The 25,887-nt window shown below is 33.2% G+C and overlaps 1 protein-coding gene across 1 annotated transcript in view; it reads left to right on the top strand.

Annotated features, from left to right (window-relative positions):
- LOC124366925 (ankyrin repeat and death domain-containing protein 1A-like) overlaps positions 1-25,887 on the top strand; it is a 140,649-nt gene that overhangs the window by 12,723 nt on the left and 102,039 nt on the right. The window contains exon 2 of the mRNA XM_046823532.1: positions 13,384-13,487. Coding sequence (XP_046679488.1) covers positions 13,384-13,487 — 104 coding nt within the window. The remainder of the gene's footprint in view (positions 1-13,383; positions 13,488-25,887) is intronic.

Below are 25,887 nucleotides of genomic sequence, written 5' to 3' on the forward strand. Positions count from 1 at the left end.
AGTACAAAAGAGTTTGTCGTATTGCTTGTAGTTATTCAACTACACTATGTCGCTTGACGAACGTGAACGTATAACACTTCTTATGATGGTTGGTTGGGGAAACAACAGACGATCACACGAGGAAGCATGCCATTTATTTAATGACTACTTTCACGAGAGGCAGCCAATTTCTAGAACAACTGTACGGGGAACTGTTCAACGCTTTTTGGAAACAGGAAGTGTTTTTTCGATCGTCATAGGTCAGGAAGGCCCGCTACTTTGACAACCGAAGACAAACACAGATAGATGTATTGCAATCATTTATTGAGAACCCGCAAGAGTCCCTACGCTCAGCAGCACAAACTCATGAAATCTCTGTTACGTATGTTAAAAAAAATTCTGAAAGGGTCTAATTTTAAGCCTTATAAAGTTCATTTGGTGCACGAACTCAAAGAAGATGATTTCGATCGACGTAGAGAATTTTGTGAAACTATGATGGCCGAAATAGATCGCAACGAAATTGATGTAAACAATATTGTGTTTTCAGACGAGTGTTAATTTATGCTGAATGGAAGCGTAAACAGGCACAATTACCGTTACTGGAGTAGCGAAAATCCTCCTTTGATGTTGGAGGCACATACGCCGTATCCACTAAAGGTGAATGTCTGGCTTGGTGTGATAGGTACCCAGTTGGTAGGTCCTTTCTTTATTGAAGGAAATTTAAATGCAATATCATACCAACGTTTGCTGGAAAATGAAAATACACCAGCACTTCGAAACATGTTTGGAGAACATTTCCAGAATATCTGATTTCAACAGGACGGAGCACCCCCACACTACGGCATAGACGTATGAGCCTATTTAAACACTGTTTTTTGGCAACGGTGGATCGGAAGGCGGGGGACTGTAGAATGACCAGCGCGTTCATCAGATATGCTATTTCACCCCATTAGACTATATTTGTTTGGGGTTACATTAAGGACAACGTCTACAAAACAAAGCCTCAAAATTTAAATGAACTGAGACAAAGAATACTTCAAGAATGTCAGACGATTCCTCAAGTTGCCCTGCAATATTCTGTTAATAGTTTTTATGTGCGTCTTTCCAACTGTCAAATAACCGGAGGTGAACAATTCGAACATTTACTCTGAACAAATTTGGTAAGTAAACATCTTTTTTAAATAAAACCTTTGAACAGCCGCCATTTTGTACTGGATCAATTTTTTTGAGTGCGGTTTGCGGCATTAAACTCTGCTAGATAAGCCCTTTAAAATGATGTGCATATTGACCTATGCTCCTATTTAAGATCTCCTTCTGACTCCTTGCGGGACGTCCCTATGATATTACAGAAAACTGATAGTTCCTTAAAAAAGTAGACTTTTAGGTGTAGTGTTGATGTACCAAATCTTGTTGATTTATCTGTTATCGTTCAGAAAATATTATACCTGTGCAGGACTTTATGTACACCCTGTGTGTGTATATATATATATATATATATATATATATATATATATATATATAATATATATATATATATATATATATATATGTCGGGCAAACAACCTTTTTAGGATTATAGTTTTTTGGTTGTCCTGAAGACAACAGAAAATATGTAATCTCTCCATGAGGAATAGTAAGGATTTGAATGAAAAAAACCCATCGTAAACAGCCCAAAATAAAACAAATTGGATTGTTTACTAGATGTGCATAAACCATGCATTAACATGGATTTTAATTCATTTTAATTCACATGCAATCATGTAAATTACCTGTATTTAAGTACATGCCATATTTTTAACTAACTATTCCACTAAGAAATTTGTGTTTATTATTATAAAGGTTTAAAAATTATTTTTTCTATCGGCTTTCTCTGTGTTACGATTCATCTACTGGCTTGAAGTATTAAGATTTTAAAAGAATAAATAGGGAACTCTTTAACGCAAAGAATGATTATTAGTTTTAGCAATAAAAAATTAATCAACTATAAAGTGAAAATTCATCAAATACATCGTTATATGATAAAAAAGTATGATTTTTTGTCACTGCCTTCAAAATAACATTTACAATAATTTCAAAGTTAATAATAATTTAAGATTTACCAATGTTAACGAAGGTTTATTTTGATAACAGGTAAAAAATTTACATAAACCTTTGATAACTATTCACATTAAATTTAATAAATAGTTCATATAAATTCTGCAAATATTTATATTACTATATATGCCTGTCTCCGCATGCACCTGATTAAATATGACTATTAATGTCCCCAAAAACGCACTTTTGGGAGGGTTAATGTAATTTTGTAAAATGTTGTATAATGAAAGGTAGCTTGAGCCATACTACATTTCAAAGTCTATATTCACAGATCATTTTTAAACAAAATTTTTAATTTATTTTGCTTCTTTTATATAGAGTGAGTAGTCCAAAATGTAAAAGTTGTACGGTTTCAAAACTATACTTATTGTTACCTCGTTAAAAATTTTAAGAAATCAAAATTTTATCCAAGGTTACCAAATAAGTATTTTCTAGAAAAATATTTTACAGTTGTTTTACCTTTCAGCCAATTTCCAATTTTTAAATAGTTCAAATTTCGAATATTTCAAAGCCATAAAACCTAAAAAATTCAAATAGTAAGTTATGACTTATATTACACCTAAACGTAATTTGTGTAGTTTCTATTCAGTATGATTGTCTGAGTATCTGCCCACAGGTCATCTCGAAAATTAAATGAGATATAGATTAGAAATTTTGCATAAAACCTTGCTATCATCCTAACTAAGATTCGTGAAATTTACGTATTTCCACTTGATCTTTTGATAGCAAATTTGACTTGACAATGAGGTATACAAGTATTAGCAGACTAGAAGGAAATAAACTCGATACCGGAAATTGGATCAACAGGTAGCGGAAGTAAGGCCGCACTGAAACTGACACGGCAGCCGCTCGATGTTCTAGATGAGTATTAACTGTCTATTATCTGTTGAAATTAACGGCTCTTAATCTCTGATATATATTACTCTTGAAATGACACGCTAAATAAATAATAATGTGAATTATATATTAATTATTCTTTCAATATATAAAACAATGTAGTTATGTTAGTACAGTAGACGGGAAGGTGTCTGTAGTAGTCTTCTTCAAATAGAAACATAATAACAATATAGTTTAAAGTAAACAAATTCTACCAGTGCATTGTGATACGCATAATTTAGGAATCACAACACTGAGCGATGGAAATTTCCAAAAAATCCAGATAACTTCACAATTATCTTCAAAAACAAACATCAAAGAGTTTGTTAGATCGTCATTATCAAAATAATTATAAAACATTTGACCTCTTCGCCCGCTAATGTTTTTGCACTGTTCCTGGAAATGTGTTTAATTAAAAATAATGTATACAACAACACATACAGTAGTTACACAATGTGTAATATGTAAATGTGTTACCATTAGATAACTACGATGCTAAAGCGATCTTCTTTGGTATGCAAATTGACAACAGTCCTATTCTGTAACCGTGTTCGTTCAATTTATCTCCATCCGGTCATGATGTATACTCGAATGATGTACACATCTACACATACTGAAGTTTAAAATGCACAATGTGTAATATGTAAATGTGGCAACATTAGATAACTACGATGCTAAAGCAATCTTCTTTGGTATGCAAATTGACAACAGTCCTATTCTGTGACCGTGTTCGTTCAATTTATCTCCATCCGGTCATGACGTTTTCGAATGATGTACACATCTAGATACACATACTGAAGTTTAAAATACACAATGTGTAATATGTAAATGTGGCAACATTAGATAACTACGATGCTAAAGCGATCTTCTTTGGTATGCAAATTGACAACAGTCCTATTCTGTAACCGTGTTCATTCAATTTATCTCCATCCGGTCATGACGTTTTCGAATGATGTACACATCTAGATACACATACTGAAGTTTAAAATACACAATGTGTAATATGTAAATGTGGCAACATTAGATAACTACGATGCTAAAGCGATCTTCTTTGGTATGCAAATTGACAACAGTCCTATTCTGCGACCGTGTTCGTTCAATTTATCTCCATCCGGTCATGACGTTTACTCGAATGATGTACACATCTACACATACTGAAGTTTAAAATACACAATGTGTAATATGTAAATGTGGCACCATTAGATAACTACGATGCTAAAGCGATCTTCTTTGGTATGCAAATTGACAACAGTCCTATTCTGTAACCGTGTTCGTTCAATTTATCTCCATCCGGTCATGACGTTTACTCGAATGATGTACACATCTACACATACTGAAGTTTAAAATACACAATGTGGAATATGTAAATGTGGCACCATTAGATAACTACGATGCTAAAGCGATCTTCTTTGGTATGCAAATTGACAACAGTCCTATTCTGCGACCGTGTTCATTCAATTTATCTCCATCCGGTCATGACGTTTACTCGAATGATGTACACATCTACACATACTGAAGTTTAAAATACACAATGTGTAATATGTAAATGTGGAACCATTAGATAACTACGATGCTAAAGCGATCTTCTTTGGTATGCAAATTGACAACAGTCCTATTCTGCGACCGTGTCGTTCAATTTATCTCCATCCGGTCATGACGTTTTCGAATGATGTACACATCTAGATACACATACTGAAGTTTAAAATACACAATGTGTAATAGGTAAATGTGGCACCATTAGATAACTACGATGCTAAAGCGATCTTCTTTGGTATGCAAATTGACAACAGTCCTATTCTGCGACCGTGTTCGTTCAATTTATCTCCATCCGGTCATGACGTTTACTCGAATGATGTACACATCTAGATACACATACTGAAGTTTAAAATACACAATGTGTAATATGTAAATGTGGAACCATTAGATAACTACGATGCTAAAGCGATCTTCTTTGGTATGCAAATTGACAACAGTCCTCGTGTTTTTTTTCGTTCAATTTATCTCCATCCGGTCATGACGTTTACTCGAATGATGTACACATCTAGATACACATACTGAAGTTTAAAATACACAATGTGTAATATGTAAATGTGGCACCATTAGATAACTACGATGCTAAAGCGATCTTCTTTGGTATGCAAATTGACAACAGTCCTATTCTGCGACCGTTTTCGTTCAATTTATCTCCATCCGGTCATGACGTTTACTCGAATGATGTACACATCTACACATACTGAAGTTTAAAATACACAATGTGTAATATGTAAATGTGGAACCATTAGATAACTACGATGCTAAAGCGATCTTCTTTGGTATGCAAATTGACAACAGTCCTATTCTGTGACCGTGTTCGTTCAATTTATCTCCATCCGGTCATGACGTTTACTCGAATGATGTACACATCTACACATACTGAAGTTTAAAATACACAATGTGTAATATGTAAATGTGGAACCATTAGATAACTACGATGCTAAAGCGATCTTCTTTGGAATGCAAATTGACAACAGTCCTATTCTGTGACCGTGTTCATTCAATTTATCTCCATCCGGTCATGACGTTTTCGAATGATGTACACATCTAGATACACATACTGAAGTTTAAAATACACAATGTGTAATAGGTAAATGTGGCACCATTAGATAACTACGATGCTAAAGCGATCTTCTTTGGTATGCAAATTGACAACAGTCCTATTCTGCGACCGTTTTCGTTCAATTTATCTCCATCCGGTCATGACGTTTTCGAATGATGTACACATCTAGATACACATACTGAAGTTTAAAATACACAATGTGTAATATGTAAATGTGGAACCATTAGATAACTACGATGCTAAAGCGATCTTCTTTGGTATGCAAATTGACAACAGTCCTATTCTGCGACCGTGTTCGTTCAATTTATCTCCATCCGGTCATGACGTTTTCGAATGATGTACACATCTAGATACACATACTGAAGTTTAAAATACACAATGTGTAATAGGTAAATGTGGCACCATTAGATAACTACGATGCTAAAGCGATCTTCTTTGGTATGCAAATTGACAACAGTCCTACTCTGCGACCGTTTTCGTTCAATTTATCTCCATCCGGTCATGACGTTTACTCGAATGATGTACACATCTAGATACACATACTGAAGTTTAAAATACACAATGTGTAATATGTAAATGTGGCACCATTAGATAACTACGATGCTAAAGCGATCTTTTTTGGTATGCAAATTGACAACAGTCCTATTCTGCGTGTTTTCGTTCAATTTATCTCCATCCGGTCATGACGTTTACTCGAATGATGTACACATCTACACATACTGTAGTTTAAAATACACAATGTGTAATATGTAAATGTGGTACCATTAGACTACTACGATGCTAAAGCGAGCTTCTTTGATATATAAATTGACTACAGTCCTATTCTGTGACCGTGTTCGTACACAATGTGTGATACCTAAAAGTGGTACTCAAATTCACATAAATCGTCTATTTTTGTACTTTTTGTTCAACTGACTGCTTTATTATATTGATCAATTCACGGAATAAAACTACTATCATCAATAATAATTAACACAATTTTAATGACATTGAAAAAAAAACATAAATTTGTACTGTAGAATAATCGTCATGATTACTTCGATCAACACAAGAGAGAAAAGAAGCTGGATTGGTTCTTAAATTAATATAAACTTACATTTTATAAAAGCATGATTATAAAGAAGGCATTTAGTACGACGGGAAAGAGAAAAGGCCAAATTTATGCATGGGATAAAGTTTGCAATTGCTTATAAGAAAGCACAAAATACACATAACCTAACTAAAGTGGAAATTTAGATTCATTATGTGTAGTAAACTCGGCTGCTTCACCATGCTTGATAAAGATATTGTCAAAAACATTATACTTTGCAAGGGAGGTACCTATCTAAACAATGAAAAAAATTTTTATTTTGAGTTTTTTCGTCGCAGACTTTTTTGGAATTTTCAGACGTACGTGATTCCAGATTCCAGGAGTCGTTTCTGAAACTGTCGGACTCCAGACACTGCACTAAAAGGAATTTGAAATGGAGTTAAACTCAACGCCATACAGTCCTAACTGCACCTAACTGGTCTAAGATATCTTTTGTACTCATGTATCATTCATGTCAGAGTACCAATGTATTATAATCTGAACATCATTTAGATAAATGTTTGGATATTTGCTCCAAACCGGTTAATAATTAGCACGAGCCTGATACAAAGCCAATTAAAACTTCAGTATTTGGACTAAGAGATGCTGTTAGACGCAAGCTCCAGGCCAACTTCGTCTCTCCGTGTTAACTCGCTAACTTTGGTAGTTGTCTGAGGAACTTTGAGAGTTATGATTTCTTAACAAGACTTCCTATTCTATTTTTATAACTTCCACCGTGAAGCAGATTATATAGTTAGAAGTCTTCTTATTGTTCTATTTCTATTGAAAGTGTTGAAGAGGTTTAGTTATTTTCCAAGCAGTATGTTCGTTTTCCTCCGAATTAACCACCCCTCCTCCCTCATTTTCATAGAGAGCAGCCTGTCTCACGTTTATTAACTTGCAACAGCAACACGTTCTTTTTATTTCCAGTAACGCACAATGAGTTATATATAGATAACAGCTCTGGTCAGATAATAAAAACAGCTCTATATTTATTTAGAGCTAATTTGGGAACAAATTCTTACCAGAGGTTTTCGTTGAGTACTAAATAAAATATTCTATCAATGCCTAAATATAATTCTACCACTCGAGAGGCTGGAAATCTTTAATTTCTCGAAAGCAAATTTACATGTAGATTTCAAATGTTGCATGAAGCTCCATTTCTGTAGAAGTAACACCGAGTCTGATTATAGTGCATTTCCCCCCATAGGATTTGTTAGCGTTAGCAAATATTTTTACATTGGCCCTAAGGTTAATTATGATGGCAACAAGAAAATAGCTGGAAATGAACTTTGTTAACAAACTGAGTGCAATCATATTAGGTTTCAACATGTGACATTTTTATTTATGAGGTCTAAAAAAATAATGGAGTGGCAAGTAAATATTATAAATTAGTGACAGGATTTGATTTCAGCGCACTCTTGTGTTGTAGTAACCCCCTAACTTACTGGAGAGTTTGATTATTTGAACCTAACTTAAGGACTTAAAGATTTCATCTGCAGACTTTAAATTGTGCATTAAACTTTCTCTACATAGGCAATAATGTGTTCTATGATGGTGCATGTCTAATCATGAAATTTTCCTGAACGCATAGAATCCTCAATCAGGAGACAATTTTTACTTTTTGTCTACCGGGAGGATGAAAAAGCCTTTTCAGAAAAGTAATTTTCAAAAATTAATTTATTTTCAATTTCCGCCACTCCATCCACTTACTAAAACCATTACATTATAAAACGAATGTAACTAAAACAAGTTTTTCTAGTTTTAAAAAAAAAAACGTACTGTGTTTAATACAAGACTCATCTAAATAATTATTCCATGTTTTAATTTCGTTACAAAATACAACACTAATTATTATTGAAACTGAACTACAGAATACAGATCTCAGTAGGGCTGCATTAGCCGACCAACCACCTAGGACTTGGTATCATTTAATAATGTTAACATAGATTATAATTGTGTGTTACGTTAGCTATTTCCTCTAACACGTGATCAAATTTCAGATCTCGAAACGTAGTGTTACTTATTTATAGGTTATTTTTTGAATCGCTGAACGATGGCAAATGTATAAAAAAATCCTGTTTCCTTCACAATCTTTCCATTGTCAAAAACAAATTTCAAACAAAAATATCAAAGTCATCCCAAATTTTTATCCATAGGTGCCATTGTTTTCTTGGAACACTTTTTGCACAGGTATCGTAAATTGAAAAAATACAACATTCAGAGATAGTAGCCTGAGGAGATACAAACGTATTTGATTACCGTATAAAATTATACACTGCTAATTTAAGATTATTTTCTAAAATTAAATGTAAACAAATTTTCAGCCTCTTCGGGGAATATCAGCTGAAAGTGTCAACCGCTGTTTTTTGTCAGTTAAATTTGAATTACATTTCGCAAATATTATTACTACTTTGTTGTACTCTAAATTATTTCGGAAAGCTTTTAAAACTTTTCTCTTCATCAAAACATTTCTCAGGCTTAAACGGATATTAAAAAAATAGCCGCATGGGGCCAGCAGTTTCAAGATTAGCACTTAGCAACACATTAGGCGAATCGTTTTTATTTATACAATATTGAGAGCAATGAAACTGTACATTATTTCTTGTAGGATCAGGCCTACCAACCTGAAGTTAAATAACCTATTGAAATTGAAAACGTTGCATATATATATATATAATATTCTAATGACTATCACGTTTCTATCAAAATATGGTATTGGTAACCTAAAACAAATCTATGCCTATGACGCTCCCGTTCTACTGCTAATAATGTGCGTGAACCCGCAGTTGGTAGCTAGTTTATAAAAAATTACTTTTTACTGTGAATGTTGAGTTCGACTCCAGTTTACTTTTCTGTTAGTGCAGCGACTGGAGTCTGACGCTGGCACAGAATTGACTCCGAGTCATGTACGTCTGAAGAGATCCAATTCGGCGACCGAATGAATGAACCAACCCTATAGCTGCGTATTGTGTAGAAAACTTAGTTGCTCCACCGTGATGGAAGACCCTATATAAAACATTGTAGTGCACTCAATTGTGCTTCTGTTAAGACATTGAGAATAATATCACTTAACTTAGAGTACAGTATATTTTGTATTCAGGATGTCTCCGATGTCGAAACAATGTAAAGAGTTTCATTTGAGGTTCTTCGTCGCCAACCTTCTTTGGATTTTCTTGAACAAACATGACTCCAGATTGCAGGAATCAAGTTTTATCCAGATTTTAGACGCTGCACTAAGAGAAACGTGAACTGGAGCTAATCTCAACATTCACACAGCTAGTTTAGTAAATACTTACTCTGCTGTTTATTGTGTCAAACAACAGCATTGTGATGTACTTTCAAAATGTGCATTGTTGTTCTTGCCAACATCTAATAGGTAGTTGTGAGTAGGCTAATAACGATGCATAAGGGTGAAGAATTGTCTAACGAAGATGGAGGTCAATTTACTTTCTGTGCATTTTACTTGATTAAAAGGGACTTTTAGTATAAATAAAGGGAAGAGAGAAACTAAAAGTTTGTTGTTGTTATTTGATATGTTAATTAAAACTCTCCGTGTGAAATCGGATTATGTAACCACAAAATAAGTTAGGAATAATCTTTTATGTTTAAATTTGGAATTTTATATATTGCAGTTACGTTTTACATTTTTTTTGCGATATTATGTTTTATATATTTCTTTTATTCCTCCTTATTGTAATCTACGGTTATCCACCTTTTGCATATTGCCTTATATTTGTTCTTCCCTCTTGTGAGTTTCTTCTTTGTTCTATATATATATATATTAGCTTTTATAAATTATTTTCAGAGATATAGACATACCCACATCTATATATATATATAATACTATATATATATATATATATATATATATATATATATATATATATTGATGTGGGTATGTCTATATCTCTGAAAATACTTTATAAAAGCTAATTAGTGACCACAGATATACTATAAAGATTAGTTCTGGTTAGTTGACTGGGAATGCCGTACAGCCAGATTAAAAGTTATTTTATTTTTATTTTTTTAAATGCGTCTGAAGAATTTTCTAAAAAAAATTTAACAGAGGATATATAAATATTTTAATGGCTTTGTTCTAGGGGGATGTTTTTATCAGAGTATATGTGATCTTTGACCCCCTTAACCCTCCAAGTTTACTAGAAATAATCAGTATATATTTATGATTCTCTAATGTTTACCCGTATTGAGAGTGACTATAGATGTTCGAGTAATCAAGTAAAACACGCTCGAGGCTGGTCAGCAATCACACGTATTGGCTGTATTGGACAGCCTACACCACTTAGTGCCGACTATCCAATACAGCCAATACATACAGACAGCACGTGTACTACTGTCGGATCTACGTAATCAGCGAGAAACATTGTACACAATGGCAAGCTGGGCCTGTGTAGATATGGTACCGTACCTTGTGACCACTCTGTCACTGTTACATTTTCAACTTGTGTTTGGCAATTATTCAAGCGCAGGTCTTTGAATTCAAAATTACATAATGTTTATCGCATTTTTTATAATTTAACTATAAATTTATTGCATAGTCTCTCTCTATGTGTAGTAGTTCAATGAATCGAACAACTATTCTCCCTTCACGTTTTGACGTAATATTACGTTCAATGTGTGCTGTTGACGTAATATTACGTTCAATGTGTGCTGTTGACGTAATATTACGTTCAATGTGTGCTTTTGACGTAATATTACGTTCAAAGTGTGCTTTTGACGTAATATTACGTTCAAAGTGTGCTTTTGACGTAATATTACGTTCAAAGTGTGCTGTCGACGTAATATAACGTTCAATGTGTGCTGTCGACGTAATATAACGTTCAATGTGTGCTTTTGACGTAATATTACGTTCAATGTGTGCTGTTGACGTAATATTACTTTCAAAGTGTGCTGTTGACGTATATTACGTTCAATGTGTGCTGTTAACGTAATATTACGTTCAAAGTGTGCTGTTGACGTAATATTACGTCTCGTTATGTAGTTCCTGTTTTGTTCTGTTGTCTGCCGTAATGCTGCACAAGAAGCATCTCTTTGACACCTGGGTGTGTCGTGCATTAGTTCTGGCGTTTTCTACTAGATGTCAGCACTTTCTTGGTCCTCTGTCATGAGTGTCTGCTGCCTGGTGATGTTCCTGTAGTCACACTGTGCAGACAGCTACCGCGTGTTTTGGAGCATGTCACACGCCTGGCTAAAATGTATCGATTATTTCTAGTGCTTATTGTGCCATGGATTTGTTTGCGTGGTGATGGCACGGACATGGATTGTAAAAATAACTTTGTGGGCGACAAAGAAACATAAAAAATAATGAAAATTATTTGTTACATAATCAGTATATATCTAGACTCTAAATCCTGTTTTAAAAAGCTGTTTGACGAGTTTGACGTCAAAGTATAACGTTTATAGAAATTAAATTAACTTAAAAAAACCTAAAAATGAATGACGTTATTACCAGTGGCTCCACGTGGTTGAACGTGTTGTAGCCAGGCCCGGCTGAGTAACAAACTGAGTGGTGTACTTTCAGCCTTCGAACAAGATACATTTTGAAGAGTATTTACTACTTGCGGTCCTGCACGAGATGTGTGTACTTGACACCGATGAAAAGACGGTTCATTTGGAGGTAGTCCAAAGTCCTCTGCCAGTCTGGCATATAATTACTTAATGAAACAAATTGACTACAAATTTCAAGAGGACTCAACAAATGGAATTAGTAAGAACACTTTGATTCAGTATATACAGGGTGAGGCAGTACGTATAACTGTCGTACTATCTAAATTTAATTTTTGTATCTTTCTCATTTCTCCCTAGTTTGTAACGTACAGACTCCAGTGAGTATTTTTAACTTTTTAAATGCCACAAAAGCGCCTAATGTGGAGAAAGGGTGGTTTTTGGCAAATTTCAAATGTAAATATGTGTTGTGTAAAATATCAGTTTACATACATATCTATTTGAAATGAAAATTTTGACTCCAAAATGTTAACTGTTTTCTAACGTATTTACAGGGGTGTGCCAAATCGTTTTAAGATATGCAAACATTAAGTATTTTGTTAGCCTAGCTAAATACGGAACAGCGCCAAATTTTTCTCAATCTTAATTACTTAATTACTTAATGATATATTATTTAAGTGAAACTATGGAAACGACATACTTTTTAATTGTATTTTCCATTGAATTTTTAATTTAGCTCCAGTTCACCTTCCTTTTTATTGCAGCATCTGGTATCTAACGCTGTCTCAGACTTGACTCCTGGAATCTGATGTGTACCTGGTGAGACAATGAGACTACCACTTTCACCTATTTATATGTGTCTCTGATGTCGAACGGTGTAAATGTTTCGTCTTGAGCTACTTCATCGTCTACTTTCTTTGGATCTCTTCAGACGAACATGACTCCAGACACCAGACGCTGCAATAAAAGGAAGGTGAACTGAGCCTAAACTGAAAATTGAATGAACCCTTTCTACCATAACTAGGTTATATGTATTTCCCATATTTTCCCCCATATTTAAAAATGATCAAAAAGGAAGATTGCATTCTTAAATAGCATTTTACAGATATTATTGTATACAAAATAATATGGCTTTGTAAAACAAACATATGGTTAGTACTGAAACTACTTGTTAAACTCTTACTGTATGTCGGTTCACCCGATGTAGACTTACGCTTCAACGCTCTAGTGATGAGTATAATATAACACCAAACTACCTCCTTGTATTCCTACCCCAAGTAACACGGGCGGGTGTATGTTGCAGTGTTGAAGAATGACTTATTACTGCACGAGGCGGTCATCAAGAACGACACGGACGCGGTTAAAAAAGTGCTCAAAGAACACGTAGACATCAACTCTAGGAATAACGTAAGTACTTAGATTTAGTTTTGACTCTATTCTCTAAGTGGTACCGTATCCAAAATTTTCTGCATGCCAAAAAATGAAAGTAACATTATGAAAACCTTCATTTTGGGAAATGTAGTGTTCATTCCGTTGTTGAAGTTTGCTTTTGACAATGGAGGATTGAGAAGAAAACAGGATGTTTCCGGACATTTGCCATCGTTCAGTGATACAGAAAATCAAATTGTATATCTCGAAACGTAGTATTCATTTTCATTCGGCTACATTTTCATTAAGTATTTTGTCACGAGTGTCATTTCTTCCAAAGTATAAATATCTATTATGGGTCAGTTCTAAAATAATCTGCTAGCTTACTCCATATACGTACAATACATGTGTTAGAAAAAACTATACTGCTTTTTTAACCCTCAACCTTCCTAACAAAGCTGAATTGCACATATATTACTTATACAGAGTAAAGCGAAATTATAACAGATTTCAAAGTAGTAATAGGACTATTTGTAGTCCCCATTCACTAACCGGTCCAGATCCGGACGCAAGTGACCTGATTAGCTTTGTGAAGCTCGTGTCGCTGAGATAAAAACTTGAATGTAGTCGGATTGAAAATGTCGATCTACACTTTGTAAGGCTTTTCTTCGAATTTTTAATATTTTTGTAACTGAACATGTTATCAGTATCAGACCTTTTTTGGTTGTTCGAACACATTCTTATTTATCTGTTTAACAAAGTCTTTATACGGTAATTGTTTAATGATTTTGTATTCAGTAATAAGGAGTAGATTATCAAATAACAAAGTCTAGTTGACATAAAATGAAGGATTTTATATAGTAATGTAATGCTCTAAAAATTAAGTGTAATGTAGTAAAAAGTTTCCAGGAGTATTTTAGAATTAGGAAAACATTATGATAATGTTTACGAAACAATCCAATTTTAACTGACAGCGAACAACCGTTGACGCTTTCCACTGAAGTTTGACAAAGAGGCAGAAACGTTTGTCCATATTTAAATGTTGGCATCTATTGTGCAACGTATATGTTATAATAACAATCACACGTCACCATTAACTATAATTGTTAGGTAACTATACAAATTAAATATAAATATTTACTCTTCTATACTAGTTAAACACAAAGTAGGAACTGATTTATATTCATTGTTTATAATTATTTTACGTATTTACATTATTTATTATTACATTATTATTACATTATTAAATAATTGACAAATCAGCATTTATATTTATTAAATTTAAATTTTTGTTTAGAAGTTATTGAAATAGAAATTTTCAGCAGTCTTAGTGAGCTTTTATACGTTTAACGTACCATTATTAGAATGTTATAAATGTAATATATTCCCAACGGTATGGAATCTTACTTTTAATAAAAACTCTGTTGATTGAACTAGAGAATACATAGCTTACATATCCATGCGTTGTATAATATTTCGTGAGGTTGATTAGCTGAGAGTTAGTGAAGCCTATCACTTGAGGGTCTGAAAAAACTTCATTTCTGTCTCTCGCTTTTGAAAGTCTGATTGTATGTTCACCCAATACATCGAAAAAGTATACATCTTTCCCAATACATTTCTTTTAGACCACACTGAGTTCGATGATAGTGTTGACTAGGATTTTGATGGGCAAATATGTATACATTGGTGTTATGGGTAACCATGGTAGCAACGAGGAAATAACAAAATAAATAAACATTTAAACAAAGTAGTACATTCATATGAGATTTGAAACATGTGACATTTTTATTCGTAGAGTAAAAAGAAAAATCAATCAAATGAAAATTCGATGTGAAAAGTCGGTGACAAGATTTACCTTAGCGCACTCTGGCGTTTTAAAACATAACTAACTAAAGAAAAGTGTAGATGTATCACGAAAAAACTAATTTTGTTTTTTAAACTTTGCACGAAGTCATATTTTTACAAAGATCTTTGATGATGCATGTTCTACCCCGTATGGTTAGAACACAATTTAATTTTTATGAGCTTGAATAGGCTGTGTGTTCTTTGTCTGCAAACCTGTCTCCAGGGCACGGATATAAAATGGTCATAACATGTTTTTAAGAAACGTTTTAAAACAATTTAAAAGTTAAATGAAAATTGCTCGTTTACCTGTCACATAACAAAATTTTGAATCGCATCAACAATTAAATGTTAACCAAGGAGTAGAGGAAAACAGTTTTTAGTTGAGATTATAAAAAGTGCAGTTTTTATATCAGGACTAGGATATTGTTGGGAAGAAGTCAACACAATCTTCATTAGGCGGTATCAATTTCTAAACATACAAGAGAGTGGAGGGCGGACTCTCTAGTGAGGAGAGGAGACTCTCATTCCTTTCAACCCGCCCTGTAGGAGAACAAACGATACAACAACAAGCTCTCTCATTTGTTTTAACAGTGAATGCACTTTGATTTTACATAGTCTTCTCATTACTAAAGGGAAAAGTTTATTTGTTCTGTTCTATATTTTTACCGAAAGATATTTTATAATCATTATATATTCCTATCGAGTGTATTATTTTGAAGATCAGTATAATAAAAGACAATTAATTAAATGTTAGAAAAAGTTAGAATTCAAAAAGAAATAAAATTTATAGTTTCACAAATAAAGTTAAAATGTTAAAAAAAAATAGCTAGGAAATCAATATTTTCTGTACAATATGAGTTTCCTCACAAAAAATGTTCTACATTGCTTCAATGGATACCTAATAACAAATTAATAGACCAGAGTTGTTGAATCTTTTGTAAAATGCATAGATTGTTATTTTTTCCTCGTCACATAGTTGAACTCTAGTTGAGTATCAAATGTACAAATAAATAGTATAAAAGTTGGCAATTATTTCGTGAAATGCAGAGTATTCTTTTTTCAAAACTCTAGAATTCACATATCGCCCATTCTTTCGTAAAATATATAACGTTTTCCATTTCTCTGCATGGCCTAAACTCTAGATGTGTCTAGAATTTACATATCGCCCATTCTTTCGTAAAATATATAATGTTTTCCATTTCTCTGCATGGCCTAAACTCTAGATGTGTCTAGAATTCACATATCGCCCATTCTTTCGTAAAATATATAATGTTTTCCATTTCTCTGCATGGCCTAAACTCTAGATGTGTCTAGAATTTACATATCGCCCATTCTTTCGTAAAATATATAATGTTTTCCATTTCTCTGCATGGCCTAAACTCTAGATGTGTCTAGAATTTACATATCGCCCATTCTTTCGTAAAATATATAATGTTTTATATTTCTCTGCATTTCTCCTGCATGGCCTAAACTCTAGATGTGTCTAGAATTTATATCGCCCATTCTTTCGTAAAATATATAACGTTTTATATTTCTCTGCATGGCCTAAACTCTAGATGTGTCTAGAATTCACATATCGCCCATTCTTTCGTAAAATATATAACGTTTTATATTTCTCTGCATGGCCTAAACTCTAGATGTGTCTAGAATTCACATATCGCCCATTCTTTCGTAAAATATATAACGTTTTATATTTCTCTGCATGGCCTAAACTCTAGATGCGTCTAGAATTCACATATCGCCCATTCTTTCGTAAAATATATAACGTTTTATATTTCTCTGCATGGCCTAAACTCTAGATGCGTCTAGAATTCACATATCGCCCATTCTTTCGTAAAATATATAACGTTTTATATTTCTCTGCATGGCCTAAACTCTAGATGTGTCTAGAATTCACATATCGCCCATTCTTTCGTAAATATATATAACGATTTCCATTCCTTTGCATGGCCTGAACTCTAAATGTACCTATCGACATTCACAAGTTAATAGTAGTGAGTTCTACATTTGTTCGTAAAATTCATGACGTTTTTCCTCTTTCACGTTGCACAGTCCGAACTCATGCACCATTCACATAATTTAAGTGACTACCTTTTTACTTATGATGTTATATTGAATTCCATGATATTTTACATGAAAGCTTGAAAATTTCGTTGAAACAACGATTGTTTTTACCTAAGTTAAATAGTATAGTGAACTATTTTAACATTGAAAGAATCAGTTTAAAATTATAAAAATACAAAACGAAACAGACAAGCTAGGCATTGTCATCACTGACATTAGGTTTTGTGAAGGGCAATCTTTCTCTCACACTATATCCGAAAGTTAGTTTTCCAAATTCTCTGATGTAAAATGGACAGAAGACGGCAGTTCACAACCACGTTTTTCGGGTCAAGCAACAGCCCCAACTGTTTCATGTGTAATATGGGTAACAGAAAAGAGTTACTTCTAGGTTAAGCCAAGTATGCTGCTTTAATTTTCATGATTTCATTAGCCTGATATCAAAGGGCATAACATATTGAAGTAAAAAGGTTATTGAGTTGTCTTTGTGAGTTCAATAAGGTTCTAAAGATATAAACCGGTTCATCTGGCCTTTTCAGAACACAGATAATTAGTTTTACGTTACGTCATGCAATGCTATTACGTTACACACAATAGCCTAAAGATACTTTGACCCAACGATATAAAATATAACCTGATAAGAGGTTACCAAAGCTGCAATACCTGCACACTGTCGTTTCAGCTCATTTGTGAGTGCATATAATTAGTTTGACTTCCCCTCAAGGCCATTCAAAGGTCCATTTCTTGAAGGAAACAGTATTTTTCCGGACATTTACCACAGTGATTAAAAAATCAGAAACACTACGCTTCTATATCTACAATCTGATCTCTTCTTCAGGTAAATAACTAACCTAACGCATAATTAAAAAGCATATAATTATGTTTTAGGTTAGTTATTTAGCTGAGGAAGAGATTTATAGACTTAAGATAAATTTTAAGACTTTGAATAAGATTCATTTATTAACTTTTCTTTAGTTTAAATTCTTTTAATCTTTAGTTTATTTTGATCTTAAAATTAACATTTTTCTTATATATTTAATTATTTAATGTGAAATACGTATTTTATTACAATTTTTGTATATTTATATATATAAATATATATTTTATGTTTATTTATATCTTTATTTTATTTTAAAACAGTTTGTTCTTTAACAAAACCAACTTGTGATTAAAAAGTAAATTATTTATGGAAAATGTTACTTACGGACATAGTTATCCCATGGTCATGTATCAATTTTGGATATCATTCTGAAATTTTTTGATCATTAATTACTGAGTATTTGCTACTTTATTTTCAAATAAACATTACAAATCTCTAACTAAACTTTTAAATTCTTTTATAATTCCTTAACATCAGTGGTACCAATTAATAATAGTAAATGGGGTTTCCTTGTACTTATAGTACAACTGATAATGATCTAAAACAAGTCAGAAGTATTCTTAAGTATAGATGAAATACTACTTACAGACACCGTAATCTATGGGTTTGTTTAAATACACTCCAAGCAGTAAACATACAGTGAATTGTGACGTTAGAGAATTGATGATACACAACAAAGCCAGTTGCAATGTTACATGTACTGCTCCCTACGTCATCGATGTCTCCCCCCTCACCCCACCTCTAATGTTGCCTTCAGGAAGATGGATGGTAGGTATTGAATTTTGTCCTGCCTTTGTGGAAGGGGAGCGAAATATTATTACAACCTACCATAGTATGGGATTAAACCTCCCTGTGTCACAGTCGTCGCAGAGACTAAATTGTTCTTTTATAATCTGATATTTTTGCTTCTATCTATTGAGGAATTGGGTTGCTCACACAATGTTCCAGAGAGGCCTGGTATGTATGTAAGCCTGTTGACAGACTTCTCTTAAGAATTATCTCTTTTTCAGTGATACAATATAATGCAACATTTCAATTCTATATCTCATTTTATTATTGATACATAGAATAATAGACAATAATAAGAGAAATAAATGTTTTCATCCACAAGAAACAAAAGAGAAAAAATGTTATCCTACTAAGTATAGGCTTTAACGGTGAGCCAAATTCCATGGTTTGGGCATGCTTAATGATAGAACCCATTCTTTTCTACGTATAAATGAATTTGTATGCCTAATCCAAAGACGATGATAAGTATACACATGAAAATTTTCTCTAGATATCTTACCACATGATACAGGCACTTGATTGTAATTAAATTTGACTACTTATCTGTGTTAAATAATATAATTCTACACACAAAGTCTTCACAAATAGATAGTATACGTGTTGGGACAGTTATGTCACGTGTGTTATTCATATGTTACGTTAAAATATCTTATGGGTTGATTTACAAATTTATGTATTCTAATTTCTCGTTGCTATAACGGTTAACGCATAGGAGAAATGTAAAAATATTCGCTAACGATCAGTCACATCCCATGGAGTACCACGCGCCATTATCGAACTCAGCGTTCCTCGCGTATGAAAAGACGATTATTGCCAAATTTCAAGTCTATAGGTCATTTTTGAGATATCGTGTGGACATACCGAGATAGAGAAATTAAATTGTACCAGCTCCACAAGTAAGCGAAGCTCAGAAAATAAGCAATAACGTTACCAAATTAAACGAAAAATGTATAAATTCGATAGCGATATCGCCTAAAATAAAATACTTACATAATATCCTATGTTGATAGCCACCCACTTTTAAAGTACAAATTGTAATCAGTATTATCGCAGAAAGACGTCTTGCGTAACTATAAGGAAAACTACAAGGATTTAAAATTGCCTGAACAGTATAATTCATTAATTTGCCTTTTAAACAATTATAATTAATAAAAAGTCAAACGAGTTATAAATATTGTTAGGTTATTCCTCACAGCTATGTTACAATAATAGAGACAATAGAGTATAGACTGTGTTACACGTACTGTATTACCGGCAAATGTTTGTTACATTACAATCATAATTACATGGTTGATAATTTATTTTATACAGAGAAGTTTTTAGTCATATTGTAAAATCGTTTAAACTAGAAAGCTAGTAAGCTACCGTTAAGTATAAGTTGAAGCAAATATCAAAATATTCGAGACCGGGAAATTATTTGATGAGGAAAATAATTAGGAAGAAATACTCATGAAACTGGAAAAGTTGTGCGGGCCGGCGGCAGTTTTAAAAGAAGTGTTTCGTAAATTATTAATTTCTCTCTTCTCTACTTCTAAAATCCAGAAAATTAACTTTAATTATTTTGCTTGTTTACAGATGTTTATGTTTGACCTACATTGGTGCAGCTGACCCAAGAAACGTAATTTAGCTCGAGATACATCGGACTAGCTCCTTTTTATAAACTTTAATTAGAGAAACAGAAAGAAACAACAACATTATTATCGGAATACACGAGTGCAAATCTTGGAATAGAATTTGTATTACATAAAGAATACTAATGTAATGTAGATAACTCATTTAGATAACATGGACAAAGAAATGTAAACAAATAATATTTCACTTCCTAAATAAACTAAAATTTACCTTCCGAAAGTATAGGCTATTAATATTTTAAATGTCAAATATGAAATCAGTATATAGTCTTATAGTAATTTTCAATCAAGAACTTAATGTGTTTTTTGCCAGTATATCAAGATGCTATTTCAAAATCCAGTCTTTTAGGCTAAATAATAGTAGCCTATTTTAAAAACGTGTGTTTTGGGAAATGGCACACTTTTAGAATATTATAGTATGATCGTGTTGATTTATTCTCAGTTGTCAAAAGTTATTTTGTCAAAATTAACTTTCACAGAAAAACACGTTTCTTAGTCTTTCAAAAGATTAGAAAATTATGGTGTTTTTTTATATTTTCTTAAATATGTATTCCTTGAATAAAAAGCAAGACTAATATTTCGTTTATCACATCCGTTTTTTATTATTTTATATTATTTAATGTACATAAGAAACTTCACAAACATTTTGTAAATTTGTAAATAAGGAATAACTCGTCCTTTAAATCAAATTATTTAACATCGCTGTTGAAGGATTCATATATACGAGTACTTTAAAACTAGCCGAATTATTAATAGTATTATAGTCTTTTCCTCTGCGAAAAATCTCATCTTTAGCTCTCTAGTTGTATTACTAAAGCACAGGAATGCAAAAAAAATTAAATGGAGATATATATATATATATAGAGAGAGAGAGAGAGAGAGATTGTTCGGGAAACAAGACATAATCTACTATAGAACACAAAATACTAAGGCCGAAGTAAATAACAATGGCCATAAATATACTGACATCGAAATATACGAGGTTTTCTTGATCCTGGCAACAAGGCAAACTCTAAATTGGCGTCGGAAATGTAATTCCCTGGAACTAGAAGTGCTCATAGACTTGCAAAGCCTTTGAAATTGCGTGCGAAGATGCGGGTAACCGCTAGTACTTTTATAAATTCATATGCACTTAGATAAAGTAATGTTACTGTGACTTCTTGCCTTCTTCTGTGAACACTTGTACTTTTAAAACTTCTTGTACTTCTTATACCTTGAAGATTGATTATATTATTATTTTGTAGTTCTGCCCAGTACACTGGACATTGATTGGCATTCCCCCACCATCTGGTCTCAACTACAAACAAGCCTCGTACACGTATCCTCTCTTACAGAATTAGGTTTACCACGATCTCTATCAAGGTCGAATCTGATAATCTTGTGTCAAAATCTACCCACCAGTAAGTAGACCACTGTCCTGTGTCGCATTTCCTGCGGGACAGAACAATCCGAAGGACTTTGCAACAAAAAAATGGGGGTTGTTAAATTGATAAGTTAACAATAATTTATTTATAGCAGATAAATTTCGGTATTTAAGAGACAGAATACTTCCCTTAAGCTGTTTCTAACTCTGTTCTATAAATAAAGGTAGAACAATAATTATTTACAAACATTTTTGTAAATAAAACCCTGCACAACATAAAAACCTGCTGAACATTATTAAACATTTTTTTTAATGAGTGTGATGAAAAACTTACTTTACTACACACAATGTAGCCATCACGTGAATCGTTGAATAAATGTAAACGAACAACTTGCTTTATCGAATCAGCTGCCGTTTAAACTGTAAAAACCTACAGGAAACTTAAGTTTTGTTTTAAATGAGTGTGATAAACAAAAACTTACTTTACTACACACAATGTAGCTATCACGTGAAGCGTTGAATAAATGTAAACGAACAACTTGCTTTATCGAATCAGCTGCCATTTAAACTGTAAAAACCTACAGGAAACTTAAGTTTTGTTTTAAATGAGTGTGATAAACAAAAACTTACTTTACTACACACAATGTAGCTATCACGTGAAGCGTTGAATAAATGTAAACGAACAACTTGCTTTATCGAATCAGCTGCCATTTAAACTGTAAAACCTACAGGAAACTTAAGTTTTGTTTTAAATTAGCTATTATTAGTTCAAATATAAAGAGCGACCTAGCGATATATCAGGATAGCTTCTTAAATTTTTTATGATTTAAACATTTAAAGTTTCACGGTAGTAAGGAGGTATGTTACGTCTTAGATAATATATTAAAGGTGCTTAAAAAAAGTTATTTGCATTTAAGTTGAGTGACAGAATGAATAATGTCATTCATTTTCTACCCGTAAGGAGCCTTTCAATCTACTTTTGATTTAAAATACAATAATGAATCAATCTTAAGAATGGATATATTCGATCGACTGGAAGGAATATTTTGAAGAGGATCGATTGCTGAATATAGCTTAGAAGTGAGCAGTAACAATAACATTTACGTTCAAAAAGAGTTAAGATACCAGATGTTCCCACATTTACAACACATACAATAATTTGTTATTTTTTAATATATTACGAAAGTTTCTGTAAATGACATTCAGTTATAAATTTACGTTATTTTTAAATATTGTAGCTAACGACAACTTATAATTTTAAGATGTTCATGAGCTACGTTTTCACAATTTTTATTCGTATTGATTGTTTACAGTTATTGGCAGATTTTTTTTAATTTTTTGTTTCAAAAGTACTAAATTTGCTTAAATGAGGGGAGAAAATTTTCAACGAAGTACAGTAAATATAAAAACGTCAACACTTCTGGGGCTTATTCGATTTACAGTGATAGTCCCTTGAGTGAAATTCAGAAAAAAAACACAATTTAGAACAACAACAAACAACACGTTTAGAACGTTATTCGACTGACTGTTCCAGAACGTTACAAAGTTTTGTTATTCCATATATCAAAACAGAACTGTTTCACCAGTGCGTTAAGAACAACAGCGGGGTACATACAGAAGACGCACCGGGGCGAGATAACCGGCTTGTTCAGTTCTTCACGAAGTACTCGCCGAACTGATGCCAGCAAGGTTATGTCACTAAATAAACAACAGTTTCCTTTAATACGTTATTTTCATTTTCTGATGTTTTATACGTATACGTATCATCGAACAAAAGCACGAAGAATAACAATAGTGTATACTTATTGGACGATAAAGTGTACGTATTATTATTTATTTTGCAACGCTCCAGTGCTGTATCATATTGATAAAATATTTTCAGATCAAATAATAAATCAAACGACAAATACTTTTTTATGTACTTCTGAAATGCTCAAGCGGCTTATTTATATAAACAGTTAAATAGGGGATGGATCTGGTTTCACTTGGTTTAAAACTCCAAATAATTTTTCTGCGCAGTTTTTGGATATCATTCACAATTCAATGTGTGAATATCCTCAGTATTATACAACATGCAAATATTGTAGGTTTTTAAAGTTGTAATTAGGTGGATAGTTACGTGAAGGTCTAACTGTTTTAAAAAAATAGGAACAAGTCAAGGTTCTTTGTTTGAAGTTTATTTTTGACAATGAAATTGATTTTTTGTATCACTAAGCGATGGGAAATGTCCATGAACAATTCTTTTTCATTCACAGGTTATACGGTATTACCAACCTAATTCATAATAATACAGTATATAGTGCTATTTATTTTGGTGATGCAACCACTTTTAAACCTTAAAGGTTTTATTTTTGTGCCTATAATTATATCGCTTTGCTTAATTTGTTGTTGATATTTGTACAGAGACCGGTTTGTAGAGTATAGCTATACATACTTTTTATTCAAAAAGTAATGTTTAGTACCTTTTTTACATTTTTGTTATTTTTATATATTGTGCACTAAGTCCTGTATATATCATCACACAAACAAAGCCAATCGACTATTTGTGCGTCCTATATTTCCATGATACAATAAACACTAGGAATAAAACAATAAAATACTCCAGGACGGGTGAAACTCAACAAAAATACTCGGTAGCTGACTGCACCGTGTACAGCGAACTCATCAAGGTGCAAACACTCGTGACAGAGGACCAAGGAAGTGCTGCTATCTAGTAGAAAATGCCAGAACTACTTGCGTGTCACATTATCGTAAAAATGCTTCCTTGGGCAATATTAGGCAGAAAACAGAATAAAATAAGAACAATATAACTATGCGTAACATGACGAAAGAAGAAGCACCCTTTGCGTAATTGCTATGAACGTAATATTACGTTAAAACCCGTGAAGGGGATGATATCGGGTGAAGATATAGTAATGGCGATGGTAGTCCGCGCGCTTAAACCTCGGGCTCACGTGCTAGGACTTCACACCTGGCCTCGAGTTTGGAAACTGGCTCAAACTTCACACTTCACATGCTGCAGTACTAATGTTTTCTATTCCCCCGATCGAATGAAATCAAATATTTTATTGCCAGAAACGTAATATAATGTATAGCAATCGTCAGTATTAATCTAAACATTCAAATAGTAACACTACATTGAAACTCCAGTCAAACAATTTTATCTATCATACTTCTTTCATTCTTGCCAATTTTTCCCACTTCCAACGCTGGTTGTCAGTCTGCTGTATCGTATGCCATAAACTCGTCAGCACTGTGCAAATGCTTAAGACACTAAAATGCGTTTCAGACGAGATTTTAACGCCGTCCCCAGTGAAGGTTAAACTGTAGTATAAGACACAGAACTGAACAAGAAGTCACAGTTGAAGTGACAAGAACTTAAACTACTTAAACTAGTACCAAAGAACATAAATCCTCGAGAAAAGTTGAATATACATTCGCGTTAGGACTGAACACACAAAACTATTCCCAGAAAAGGTTGCATGTTTAGAACGAGCGTGGTAACTGAAACATAAACTTCCTATTACGTAGGTGTAATATTACTGACTATAATAGTGCAGAGGTGTGGCCGCTGTAATTTGACGTGCCAGGTCACGGATGTGAGTATTTGTTGGCGCTACCCAAGCTTCACATGTCGTAATATACAGGCTTCCTTTGAATCTCCTCATGGTTTGGCCTCAGACAGAAATTTGTGCGCACGGAGTGCCCTCTGTGGTGCTTAAGGCTCAAGTAGCAGATGTTGAACGGTAACAATCAAGGTTGTGTGGAACAGCATTATGTATTGTTGGACATTATATTGTGCGCACGGAGTGCCCTCTGTGGTGCTTACACCACCAGGCTCAAGTAGCAGATGTTGAACGGTAACAATCA

This window comes from Homalodisca vitripennis, chromosome 7 (assembly GCF_021130785.1).
Source record: "Homalodisca vitripennis isolate AUS2020 chromosome 7, UT_GWSS_2.1, whole genome shotgun sequence".
Taxonomy (NCBI): domain Eukaryota; kingdom Metazoa; phylum Arthropoda; class Insecta; order Hemiptera; family Cicadellidae; genus Homalodisca; species Homalodisca vitripennis.